At 45.3% G+C, this 14,089-nt stretch overlaps 1 protein-coding gene across 3 annotated transcripts in view; it reads right to left on the bottom strand.

Moving 5' to 3' along the window:
• Positions 1-14,089, bottom strand: part of EVC2 (EvC ciliary complex subunit 2) — a 141,034-nt gene that overhangs the window by 104,114 nt on the left and 22,831 nt on the right. For all 3 annotated transcript variants that reach the window (XM_079920375.1, XM_079920377.1, XM_079920376.1), the window contains exon 7: positions 10,692-10,745. In XM_079920375.1, the coding sequence (XP_079776501.1) occupies positions 10,692-10,745 (54 nt within the window). The remainder of the gene's footprint in view (positions 1-10,691; positions 10,746-14,089) is intronic.

Genomic DNA, 14,089 nt, shown 5'->3' with positions numbered 1-14,089 from the left:
TGACATTACCACACTGCTTTGATTATTGAAGCTCTGTAATAAGTTTTGAAATCAGGAAGCGTGAGACTTCTAACTTTGTTCTTTTTCAAGATTGTCTTGGCTATTTGGGTTCCTTTGAGATTTCATATGAATGTTAGGATGGGTTTTCTTTCTATTTCTACAAAAAAAATGTCATTGGAATTTTGACAGAGATTGCACTGCATCTGTAGATCATAGCAATATGAAGTCTTCCAGTCTATGGACAAGGGATGATTTTCCACTTATTGGTCTTTAATTTTCTCTTGGCAGTGTTTTGTAGCTTTCAGTGTACAAGTCTTTTACCTCTTGGTTAAGCTTATTCCTAAGTGTTTTATTCTTTTTGATGCTACTGTAAATTAAATTGTTTTCTTAATTTCCTTTTTGGATTGTTCATTGTGTATGTATATAAAAGCAACTGACTTCTGCGTGCTGAATTTTTAGTAATATAAAAAATGTCTATATGCTAGCATAATATTTTAAAAGAAGACACAAAGTTGTATATACATAAAAATTCCAATTACATTAAAATAATACATATACACCCATATACATATGGAACCTTTGAAGAAAATATTCCAGGATTTTGTTGAGCGTAATTACTTGATGAATTTTCTCTTTATGTTTCTGTGTTTTCTATAATGGGCATGTATTACTTGTATAATCAGGAGACAAAAAATGATAATAATGAGTTCTAAAGGTAAGTTTGGTAGACAAGGAGATGCACCACCCAGATCTCCCTTCAGGGAAGGACTAGGTGTCCAGCTATGGGCAGTGTGGTCAGTAGACCTCCCACTTCATGGTCTAGATCAGCTGCAGAGAGCCACCTCACCTAGGTCATGCCGACATCTGGTAACAGAACAAGGCAGAGGCATAATGGCCAGCCATTTAGCCTGATGAGGTACGCTCAGACAGGTGACAACACTTGCCCCACAGCTCTCTGCAAGGTGAAGCTTTGTCAGCCTGGATCACACTTGACTTCTTTCTCTGCCCAAACCTGCTTCCTCCTCCTCCCCTTCACAGGTGATCTGATTGTGTTGGGGGAACCCCACGACCACCCCCAGGTTAGATGATTCACTAAGACTCATATATAATCACAAAGTACTCAGCATATAATCATTCTCACAGCTATGATTACAGTGAAAGGATACAAAGAAAACTCAGCAAAAGGAAAAGGCATGTGGGGCAAAGTCTGGGGAAACCAGGAGCAAGCTTCTAAGGTCCTCTCTCAGCGGAGCTACAAAGCGCACACTTAATTCCTGCAGCAATGAGCATAAACGCTGTCCACCAGTGAAGCTCATTTGAGACTCGGTATCCAGGGTTTTTATTCAGGACTAGTCACTTAGGCACCCTCTGCCTGGCATGTACCAAAATCCCAGACTCCAGACGGAAATGAGGTGTTCAACATAAAATATATTCTTTATAAAAACAGTTTAGGTGGGTGAGCCACCCATAGTTCAGTAAATGGTGAGAATCATCCTGAAATCCAAGTTCCCAGATGCCAGCCAAGGGCTAACCTTGTAAGTAGGGCTTTCTAAGGATAGCAGTCTCAGGCCAGCTATGTCAACTTTTCTGCACACTGGTTACCATGTTATACCCCAACTCTGTCTTGGCATCTGCTTCCAGAGAAGCCAACCTGTGACAAGTTTAATTCAAAATGGTTGCAGGCCCCAATGTTCATTGCAGCACTATTTATAATAGTCAAGACATGGAAGCAACCTAAATATCCATCAACAGATGAGTGGATGAAGAAGATGTGGTACATATATACAATGGAATATTACTCAGCCATAAAAAAGAATGAAATAATACCATTTGCAGCAACATGGATGGACCTAGAGATGATCATACTAAGTGAATTAAACCAGACAGAAAGACAAATATCCTAAGATATCACTTATATGTGGAATCTAAAAATATGATATAAATGAACTTATATACAAAATAGAAATAAACCCACAGACATAGGAAACAAACTCATGGTTACCAAAGGGGACAGGTTGGGAGGAGGGATAAATTAAGAATTTGGGATTAACATATATACACTACTATATGTAAAATAACCAACAAGATCCTACTGTATAGCACAGGGAACTATACTCAATATTTTTTAATAACTTACAAAGGAAAAGAATATGAATAAGAATATATATATGTATAACTGAATCACTTTTCTGTACACCTGAAACTTATGCAACATTGTAAATCAACTATACTTCAGTAAAAAAGTGGCTGCAGATTACGGGAACATTTGATGCATTATGTAGGAGCTGGAAGACAACTAACGCATTCCTCATTACTGTGGTCACAATGCACACTGTAGTTAAGGTTAAATTTTTCTGACAGACCAACAAAGCCAACCTGACCTTCCAAACAGTCAAAGCCAAGCTAGGTTGGGAACAGGAGCTTCGGTCCAGACAATTACTGGAACCTGAATCAAAGTGTGTTGCCACATATGACTCACCTATGATGAATCAGCCTCTGTCCATAGAGGCTGTTATCAGAGGTGGTCAGGAAACCAATTCTGTTTTCAGACTCAAACATCCTGATTCTAAATCTTACATTTTCATTAGCACCAAATTGAAACGCAAGTTCTCCATTTGCACTGGAAATAGCCTTCTAAGCTCTGATTTGTGAACCTATCAGATAAGAAGAAAATCAATAAACTGGGTAACTATGAAAAGCAGTGCAAACAGGTTACATTAAAATACTGATGGAAAGGAGACAAAACATCTGTGTCTAAAGAGAACAAAAGGCTATAGATCAGCGATTCGTCTTCAAAGTTCGCTACTGACAGAAGGCAAACACTTCTAATTTTACAGCCTTAGGGAGAAGAATGGAGAGGTAAGGGAATGAATGACATTTGATCACCTACAATATGCCACTCCCTGGGCTAGATGCATGTAGGGGGTTGAACTGTGTCCTCCAAAAAGCTATGCTGAAATCTTAACCCTCAGTACCTATGCGTGTGACCTCATTTGGAAATGAGGTCTTTGCACACATAGTCAAGTTAAGATGAGGTCATACTGGATTAGGGTGGGTCCTAAATCCGGTGACTGTATCCTTATAAGGAGAGGGAGATTTGGAGACAGACACACACAGAGAAAAGACTACGTGACCATGGAGGCAGAGATTGGAGTGATGTAGCTACAACCAAGGAAGCATTTCCAGGAGCCACTTGAAGCCGGGAAGAAGCAAGGAAGGATTCTTCCCTAGAGTCTTCAAAGGGAGCATGACCCTGCCGACACCTTGATTTCAGTCTTCGAACCTCCAGAACGGTGAGAGAATAAATTTCTATTGTTCTAAGCTTTGTGATAATTTGTTATGTCAGCCCTAGGAAACTGAAAAAGTGTGGTATTGCTTTATCTCACTCAATCTTCAGCAATCCTGCAGGGGATGTATTATTCCCATTCCACTGATAGATAAATGGAGATGCAAAGAGATCAGGTAGTTAATCAAAGTCCATAGTTAAAGAGGGACAGACCAGCTCTGCTTAATTCCAAAGTCTGTGTTCTCCCCGGTACATTACACTACTTGCCGTCCAGGGGGCTGTGTGGTTTTCTAAACACATTTTTAGTCTCAACCTCCCACACCGTGGTAGAAGTTACTTGTCTGATGGATGAGAACCAGAAACAGATATTGGGACAGAATTACAGGCAGGCAGCGTCCACGTACTAAAAAAATCAGGAACAAAACTAACTTATTCTCTCAAAGTCTCCCTCCCTTCCTCCCTTTCCTGCTTTAGGAAGTAGAACAGCCAAGACAAGCCACCTCACTCCTCCTCTTCCCACCTCCACCTTCTCTGAATCTCCACGTTGAGATCTTGCAATTCCTACTTTCCAATACCAGGTGATAAGCAAACCTAGGTAAAGACTGCCTACTTGGGGCAAGCCCACTCACAAGTCCCACTTTCTTCTTTTCAACCTTCTTCATTTACCTCTGTTACTAACTTAAGCTAGGTCCTGATCCCCTGACCTGTCCACAACACCTCTAGTCTTCAACTTCCCTCCTCCATATAAATGGCCAAAGAAGACTGAATCTCAAGATTTAGCTTTATGGGAAGGAAAATCCCCATAATCGCTCATATCACCATCATCGTCATCATCATCATCATCATCACCATCAACATCACCATCACCACCACCATCATCATCACCATCAACAACACCATCACCACCATCACCATCATCATCCTTACCATAATATCACCATCAATACCATCATTATCACCATCATCACCACCATCATTATAGCTAATACCTATTGAGCAGATACTGAGTGCCAAGGATAGTTCCAAGTGCTTTACATGTTTTATCCATTCACTCCCCATGGCAATAGTATAAAGTGGGCACTATTTTAATCCATATTTTACAGATTACAATGCCAAAGTATAAATAAGTTAAATAAATGGCCCAAGGTCACAGAGCTAACAAGTAACAGACCCAGGATTCACACCCTATGGTCTAGGCAGTAGTCGTCAGACCGCAGCTGCCTCTCCAGGGCTCAGGCTCCATCCAGCCTGGCCTTTTACCAGGAGCCCTGCATTGAGTCCTCAGGGGCTTGTGCCGCTGTGAACACTTTGACTCCCTCTCTGAGTATACAGCTCACCCTTTTGCGGTAAGTGACTAGCAGGGCAGAATTTTAGAATTCCTGAGTCTCTGGCTAAAAGCCATCCCTTCAAAACTACACTTAACTATCAATATCTTTATTGAACTTTCATCAGAGGCCAAGTAATTCCTTTGAAATCTTTAGAACAATGCTTTAAATACAGAATTCACACTTCATGGCTGCAAAAACCAAGCTTTGCTATAATTCCATTTCCCTGAAAATTTCTATTAAGTGGTTACATCACAATTACTGCCAGGTTTGACTCAATGTTTAGATGTGGTGGTAACCTTTCTTGACAAGGAAAGACAAGGAGGAAAGAGACCCACGCCCTGCTCCGAGGAGCTCAGCATCCTATAGAGGAATGGCCAGGCACACAGGCTGGGGCAAAATGTGTGACTAGGGCAAGGAGAGAAGAGGGGCAGTCCCTAACCCAGCTCAAAGGACAAAGAAGACCTTCCAAGAGGTGACCCGTGGGGAGAGGACAATGAACCATGCCAGGAGGAGGGTGAGCCAGGCAGAGGGAACAACATGGGCAGGACTTGCAGATGGCAAGAGACACAGCCCAGGTCCCAGAGGGCCTTCAAGAGAAGGTTAGGGATTTGTGACATCATCCTACAGGCTTAGGGGGCTCCCTGCAGGGTTTTAAGCCAGAAAGTAACATGGTCATATCAGTATTTTAGAAAGAGAAAGCCTGGAGGAGGGTGAACCTGGATGACACAGCCAATGGAGAAATGATGAGAACCACAAACAATGCTATGGGAAGCAGCAGAACATACTCGTAAAGACCATGGACTTGGGCCCTCATTGGCGGGGGCTCAACTCTCAGCTCCTCCCCTACCACACTGTGGGACCCTGAGCCTTTCCCTCCCTGAGCTGCAGTTTCCCCATCTGTAAAATGAGGGCAAAAATCTTGCAGAAAAATTCCACTGATAATCATTGTAAGTACAGAATTTCAAAGAGCCTATCTACCTTAAACTTCATTATCTAAGAATAAAGAAAAAGAGGTGGCTCAGTGATCCCAGCTGTCTCACCCCCAGAGCCCGCACTAACTTTCCTTCTTGTCTCTGGAAAAGGATCCGTTATTATCACCACTTTAATCACATATTAGCTGGTAGCAGATTCCTTTGATGCGTTCCACCACTGCATTTATGAAGAGCAATGCCAGACAAAAAAAGATTTTCAAAAGAAATGCTTTAAATGCTTAAAAACAAGTTACAAGAGCATGAGGAAAGATTGTTTATACAATTTGACTTCAATTATGTAATAAATATATTTATAGACTTGCAGAAGGCAAGAAACTACCATGCTAGCAATGGTTATCTCTGGTGGTGGGGATATGAAGAAATGTTATCTTATTCTTCTAACTTTCTCCTTGTGTCTGTCTGTCTGTCTGTCTGTCTGTGTGTCTGTGTGTGTGTGTGTGTGTGTGTGTGTCTGTGTGTGTGGAAGGGTTTTTGTTTAAAGTGTCCATAATAGACATATATTAAATCCCACCCTCTCCCCAAACCAGGAAAAGTTTGAAGGGGAGACCATATAGAATGATTTCTCTGAAAGACATTTTAGGAGTAATTTAGTTGAAATCCTTCAACTGCTCGAAGAAGCAGAGGAGTCAGTGACTTGCTGACCCTTGTCCCACAGCCCTTGAGGGGCAGCTCTGAGGGCAGAGACTCTGATAACTCTGGAAAAAGCAAGAGCTTGAAGGTAACCATAAACAGAGACGATCACACTCACTAACAGAGGTCTGTAAGCTACAATCCAATGAATAAGGCTTGGACTACAGAAGAAACTGCACAGCAGGATTCCATTCCTCAATGTTGTATCAAGCTTCAGGACCTTGGCCAGTTCCCAAAGCCTCTCAGGACCTGAGTTTTTTTCACTCTTAAATGAGGAAGTAAAACTAGATAATCTTTAAAGTCTCCCCCTGGGCAAAAATTCTATTCTGATGTCAACAAAAATGTATTAAGTGCCAACCAGGGGAATAGTCTCAATGTCACAGAGTGACAAGGTTTATCAGATGTCCCAATGCCACTAGATCCCAGCAAGGGGGGCTACCAGCCTGCTTGGGGGATGTGAAGGAATCACAGAGGTGGAGAAAGTTGGTCAGGGTCCTGCAGGATGTTTATGAGCTGCCAGAGGACAGGAAGGAAAGGATCAGCATGTGTAAAACCGGAGCGATGTGGAAAACACAGGAACCCCACGGCACAGGGAGCTAGCAGAGGTCACCTTTCCTGATGGAGCCTGAATCCTAACTTAAGGGAATTGGGCTTTATCCAGCAGGCAATGGGGAGCCCCTCCAGAATAGAAAGTGAGCAGGCTTGTGTTTCAGGATGATGGGCTGGAGGGGAGCAGGACTGAACAGGCAGAAGGCTGGTAAGTCATCCAAAGAAGTGATCCAGAGAAGGCAGACGTGATGATATGCGACTGCATGCTTCCAGCCCTCTGAGTTAAACCCAAAGCCAAATGGTTTTGCCAGTGGAGTTACACGTTCCCTCCACTGTGCTCAAGGGCACACGCTGTAAATCTTTGTGTTTGAGAAATTCTCATATCGTACATAGCTATCTACTGAGGCATTCTTTACCTTATTAATGAATAGGAGCTCTTTATAATATATTATAAAGACATTAATCCTTTTTAATGTATGCTGCAAATATTTTCCCAAGTTTACCCCTGACCTTTTTTAATACTGTTTTCAAATGTAAAGTTTTCAACTATTTTGTGTACTCAGACCCATGGTTTTGCCCCATGGTTTTTTTCATAGCATATTAACCGATACTTACTCTTTAAAAATTGTTTTATCCATTTAGATTTAAATCTGTTGAGGGAATTCATCTTCATTTTTCTTCCAAAAGATCCTGTCAGTTGTCCCCCAAATTACAAGAAGCTGGAGTGAAGTCCAGCTCAATCAGAACACCTCCACTCATCTACTATCCGTAGGATAAACAAGGTCCTACTGTATAGCACTGGAAACTATACTCAGTATCCTGTGATAAACTACAATGGAAAAGAATACGAAAAAGTATATGTATAACTGAGTTACTCCGCTGTACAGCAGAAATTAACACAACATTGTAAATCAACTATACTTCAATACAATTTTTTAAAAAAGAACACCTGCACTCAATGTCCGGCACAGGGTGGAGTGATTTCTTTTCCTCTCTATTCATCCAGGAGGCAGAAAGGGTAAGAAGATTTCTTGGGGTCTTAGTTGACATCTATCAGTTTCACCCTCAGGAAATTCATAAGAAATTAAGGAGGTGATGGCGTCTCTTCCAAGTGTTGCAGTTCCCAAGTTACACAATGGGTTACTCAATGTCTTTGCTTTGTAGTTTTTAGCTGCTTGATAAAAATGTCAGAGGAGCTTATACCTCACTGCTGAGTTCCTCCTATTCATCACTGTCACACTTTCCTAGTATAACGACGTTATCTCTGCAGGTGCCCAAGTCAACCATGCTAGAACACATGCTGCAGCTGGCAAGGGCTGAGCCTCCTCCTTACGTATACCTAAAAGGTGCCAGGCACTGTGCTCGAGACCAGTAAACCTTGGTTCACGTCCAACCGACAGTCAAACAGGCTTAACCTTGACGTCAGATCTTCAGATACATATTTTAGAAACCTCTCCTCCACCCTTAATTAACTCCTTCCTTTAAGATCCAAGTGAATTCTTACCTCCTCCAAGAGGCCTGCCATCCACCCAGCCCGCCCAGCCCACCCTTTCTCCCTTGTCAGTACCCCCAGCACCTATAATCTGTACATTGGGTCACAACCTCACAAGTTCAGTCACAGCTGATGTACGTGGTTTGTTTGGCTTTTTGCCCTTGTTTAATGTCTCAGTGTGGGGAAGGGATGGTGGGTGATGATCGATCGGAATCTCCAGGCTGCCTCAGACTCCTCTGCGCCCTAGAATCTTGCGTGGGCCTGACTCACACACTTACAGCACCGGCGCGGCCCTCGTGGGAATTTAAGCTTGAGACCCTGATACATAACATTCTTTTCGCAATTAACACAGAACACTTGCACAGCAGCGTTATTTCCATGTGTAATGATACTGATGATGTTTACTGAGCGCTTACAGGATGCAAGGCACTGTGCCGAGCGCTTTGCCTGCATCAATCCGTTTACTTTGACGACCACCCTATGAAGCGGGTACTATTATTATTCTCATTTTACAGCCAGGATACTGAGGTCCAGGGAGGTAAGTAATGTGCCCAAGGTCACATACAATCTGTGGAAAAACAGGGATGCAAGTCCCGGCCTCTGGTGCAAGGGCCCGTTGTTCCCACAACACTATAGGGCCATCACCTGCATATGTCTCATCTCCCCACTCGATAATGACCTCCTTGAACATGATCCACAGGCAGAGGTCACCTGGCCCAGGGGCCAGCGGGGCTGAAATCCAACCCATTGCTCCACTGCCAAGCCTTGCACCCATGGGACTGCAGCCCAGGGGGGCCACCTATGCCTGTTTCTCCTGAAGGCAATGAGCTGGAGACAGCCCTGAAGACCTGGGTATGGCTCGTCTCCATCTATGTGAGGAGGTCTGGGCCATGGAGAAAGGGCTCATAAATACTGATTAAATGAATGTCCTCTGACCTTTATTGCAATCACGCAGCATTGACAGCAATCAGCTCAGTCACGGGATATTTACCTGTTGAGTGCCACCCACAATGTAAGGCACCGTGCGGGATGCAGGAAGGAATCAGACATGGTGCCGCCCGGAGAACTGTCTGCACCTGTGTGCCTGACTCGGGTTTTGTGCCGGCCTCATCTGTGCAGCCATTCGGCTCACTAGGAGGCAGTGTGGCCCACTGCCCAGCAGCAGGGCTCTGGAGCCAAAGGGCCTGGGTTCATATCTTATTCTAACACTACCTGTGCGGAATGGCGTTCACACAGCAGGTCTGAGACTTCCATCCTCTGGGAGGCCTGCTTAAGGTGCTGGGCCTTGGCTGGTGTCTGGGAACTCAGGTTTCAGAGGGTTCCCACCATCTCCTGATAAGAGGGGCTCACAGGGCCTAAACTGTTGGGCAAAGGATGTGGTGTACACTGAATACATGCTGTCCTCCTGGGAGGTGCCAGGCAGAGGGTGCCCCATGCCCAGCTCCCAGTACAAACACTGGCACTGGGTCTCTAATGAGCTTCCCTGGTAGACAGCACTTCACATGTGCTGTCACAACCTGATGCCAGAGGCATTAAGCATGTCCTACGGGTCTCCACTGGGAGAGGACCCTGGAAGCCTGCACCTGGTGTCCTCCAGACCTCGCCCTGAGTCCCTGTTCCCTTTGCTGATTCTGCTTTGCATCCTTTCTCTGTCATAAATCAGCCTGAGTAAGACTATGTTCACGGTCCTGTGAGCCCTCCTAGGGAATCACTGCACCTGGGAGTGGTCTTGGGAACACTGATACCCTAAGACCATCACTTGTGACGTTGGGCAAATGACTTGACCTAAGTGTGCCTCAGTTTCTCCATCTATGAAATGGAGGTGATTTAAAATACAATCTCTTCCCTCAGATTATGGTGAAGATGTCACAATTCAGCAAATGAAGACCGCTTAGGATGCCTGGCACCTAGTAGGTGCTTAAGAAATGTGGAGCGTGGTTATATAGTGAATAAACACTTGATGAACATGTGAATGAGTGAATGCATGAGCTGTGGGTGATTGAATGATGAACAAAAATGGAGAAATGTTAATGGTGAACAGCAGAAGCAGGCCTGCAGGGCCCTGGGCAGCTCTGGGAAGACAAAACATGACCACCCACTAGCCGTGGGGTGAACACTGCAGGGCGGGTACCAGCCGGCTGATGGGTGGGTGAGGTCCCAGCCTGTCCAGGCAGTGACCGACCCGTCTTGCCCAGATGAAAGGGTCATCCGGGAAACTAGCCAGACAGCCTCAGGCCACACTGGGGGACCCCAGACTGCACAGAGCCCCCAGCCTTGGCTCGTGTCTGGGAGGCTAAGGCCAGCGGTAGGCTCCTACCCTTGGCTCTGAGGACAGCAAGAGACCACACACCAAAGACATAAAAAGACACACTGGGGGCATAAAGCGGGTGTCCAGGTCAAAGATTTTCTCCTACCGTGATCTTTTCTTCTGTTGTTATGGTGAAAAGGGCTTTTAGCTGGGCTCTGTTCTAGAAAAAGGAAAAAGAAAGCACTTCAGTAAATAGGTTTTGACATCTGAGACACGGGGTAACATTTCGTGTTTCTGACCCACTGACCCACCGTGCCTGGGCCCCTGACTTTGCGGGTGGAGGCTTGTGGAGGTCTTAAAATCCCTTTGGGGGAAAGGTCTATGAAACCGTGATGCCTCCTTCTCTCCTAGAGGCGTGTATGAAATCCAAACACCAGTTTCCCTAATTGCCAGGGAAACCCAGGCAGTGTGCCCTGGTGGTGAAACACTTGGGGTTACGGTCAGGTCGGGCTGGGGTGAGGGATGACCCTGTGACCTGGAGCAGCCGCTTTCACCCTCTGGGATCTAGTCTGTACCATTCAGGAAGGGGGAGAGAATCACAGGCTCTGATGGCATTGCTCCAATTGTCAGCTCTCTTTCCAATGCCCCCAACACCCCTAAACCCCAACTCCCTATGTGTCTCCTCCCAATACCTTCTAATACTCCTCTGCTTAGAAAACACAGGAAATGGAAAAATGAAGGGTGAGCGTTATGACTGCTATCTGTCCAGCCATGTAGTATCTGAGGAGACTCAACATGAGATCATACTTCTTCCTGAGGGTAGAGTCAGAATATCTTGCAACTGAAAGGCCGTGCAGGGTAGTCTGGAGAGAACCAGACTACCCCAGTTCATGCCTGGCTCTATCACTCTCCAGCACTCTGGCTTTGGACAAGTTATTGACCTCTCTGTGCCTCAGTTTCCTCATCTGTACAATGGGAATTATATTCAACTCGGAGGGTTGCTGTGAGGATTAATTAGAAGAGTGCCTGGCACATAGGGAGGAGTGCTGTGAAAGTATTACTGCTATTGGGTGTAGCAGGTGGTGATGGGTGGTTGTATCAATGTAGGTAACCCGGCCTAGAGACTTGGAACCCGAAGTCCAGTGAGCTAGGCAACCCCTGTGTAATCCTATCACGGCCACTTGGAGGCATTTTCCCTTGACCTGAGTGATGGTCCACCTGAGGTAGGAAACCTCCTGATCCATGCCCTACAGTTGTTACAGCAGCCACACTGGGAGCACTGGGGCATCCCAAACGCCTCATGGGCCAGCAGGACAAGCTGATGGAGGCTTCCAAGGGAAGTCGAAATGCCACAAGCTTTCCTTTTCAGGAGGGAAATGGAAATTTTAAGAAACAAACAAATAAACAAACAAGTCTTTAAAGAAGAGACACCTATGAAACAATAACTTGGCCCTTTCTGTTCCTGAGTTGTCTGTGCTTTGGAATATTCATGGTGCCCTGTGAGTTTCAGGGTCTCCTGAACTAGTGGGTTCAAAGGCCAGTTTCCTCTCTCTTCACTCCCTCTGGGTCCCTCTTCCCTGTGTTTCCTGACACTCAAAGTCTCAGCAGAAAGGGGCTGAAAGTGTACTTCATCTCTTTGCAAAACATGAATCCTCAGCCCCGCGCCTACAAAAACTTCAAGGCCTGAGAAACATGTTTTAGATCACAGCCTGAAGTCAGGAAACATGGACCACGTGAGATCCAGTGATGGTTTTATAAGGTGGGCAGCATGTTTATACAATAAATGGTAAGGAACTGGAGATGAATGTTCTAGATTTTCCCCTTTGACCTCCCTTCATCTAGGTCCTGTCTCATCTACCCTTGTATGAATTTGAGGTGCATGTGTGTATGTGTGCATATCCACATGCATGTGTGTATCCATGTGCATGCGTGTATGTGGGCACATCCACATGCACGTGTATGCATGTGTGTCCACGTGCATGTATGTGTGCATTTCCATGTGCACATGTGTGCGCGTGTGCATCCACGCACACATGTGTGTATCCATGTGCATATATCCACGTGCACATGTGTGCATCCATGTGCATGTGTGCATATCCACGTGCATGTGTGTGTATCCATGTGCATTATGTGTGCACATCTGTGTGTGTGTGTTTGAGAAAGTAGTTTCCAGATCTAAACATAATGCATTTCTGACAGTACCTACCTCATGCTGTGAGGATTAGTAAGTGGTAACTATTTTTATTACCCTCTCCACTGCTCTCATACCATGTGAAAATGTCAGAACTAGAAGAGATTGCGGGGAGTCTTCCTACCCCTCTCATTTCTCAGGTAGGAAAACTGAAACTCAGAGACACCGAACTGTTCTGAAAACACAGCGAGGACAGCGTTCCCACCTCTGAAATACCAGACACCAGCTCCACACTAACTTGAAGGACTTCAAGTTGGGCACCTGCATTTTTAAATAACTCCTTTATTCTCCCATTTGTAGTGTCAGCCTCTTCATGGCTGACAAGCAGAGCAGACCAATGTTCTCTTGGGGAGTTGTCGTGAGTCTCACTCAAACTTTGATCATGTTCAGCCCCAAATACACTGGACCTTCTTGCCATCCCGCAGGAAGGCCTAGGAGTCACCCAAAGAAACTGTGAAGTCCAAATGGGTGAACCGATGGGAGAACGAGGCATAGGAGCCGCTCACCATTATCAACACTCATCCACTCAGCAAATGCCGGCCTTCCACGGGCCTTTTCTAAGGCAGGGCCAGGAAGGGTGATGCTGACAGTCTAACGCAGGCAGGAACCTATAACACATGGAATCTCCAGGTGGGCAGGGGGACTCTCCGCTCTGTCTACAGAACTGCCCAGAGAGCACCTGAAGGCTTGGAAGGGGACGGAAAGAAACTGCAGGCCACGTGCAAATATAAAATTACCTCTTTTATCCCCACAAGAGACTGGAGACTATAGAACAATCTCCCTTTTACTGATGAGAAACTAGAGGCTCAGAGAAGTTAAAAAAGAAAACAACCACACCTGCCCAAGAACCATTAGTTCACTGATCTATTCATTCGTTCACTCAACAAATATTTACTGAGCTACTAGTGTGGGTGGGGCTCTATTTTTGGCACTGAGAACACACCTGGGAATAGGGCCAATGGGGTTCCGGGTCTCATGGAGTGACATCCTAGTGGAGGATGGGGGTTTACTGGGGGGATGGGGTTGACATGACACAGACAGGCACCAAGCAAAGCAATGGACAGGACCCGTCAGGGGGTGACAGCCAAGGAGGTCGCCCTGGGGTGAGAGGCCCCAAACCTCATGCCTCCTGCTGCCCCACCAGCCTCCCCAGGCTCTTCTGGGAGGTGAAGCCACCCTGGCCTAACGTCCCTTCCCTACACGAGGAGGTGGAGGATTCCAATTTCACTGGGTTCCTGAGTTTCTCACTGTTGGTTTCTGACTGTTGCCTTATCTTAAATTTTGATTTTAACATATTTAGTTTCCTCTCCTTTGAAATTCGGATAGTATTTCTTCTGGGCCATTTTATCTCCATTTTTGTATCCTTTGTCCTC

This window comes from Stenella coeruleoalba (assembly GCF_951394435.1).
Source record: "Stenella coeruleoalba genome assembly, chromosome: 4".
Taxonomy (NCBI): Eukaryota; Metazoa; Chordata; class Mammalia; order Artiodactyla; family Delphinidae; genus Stenella; species Stenella coeruleoalba.
Note: the sequence above shows the minus strand (reverse complement) of the source record. Positions and strands in the feature narration are given on the sequence as shown.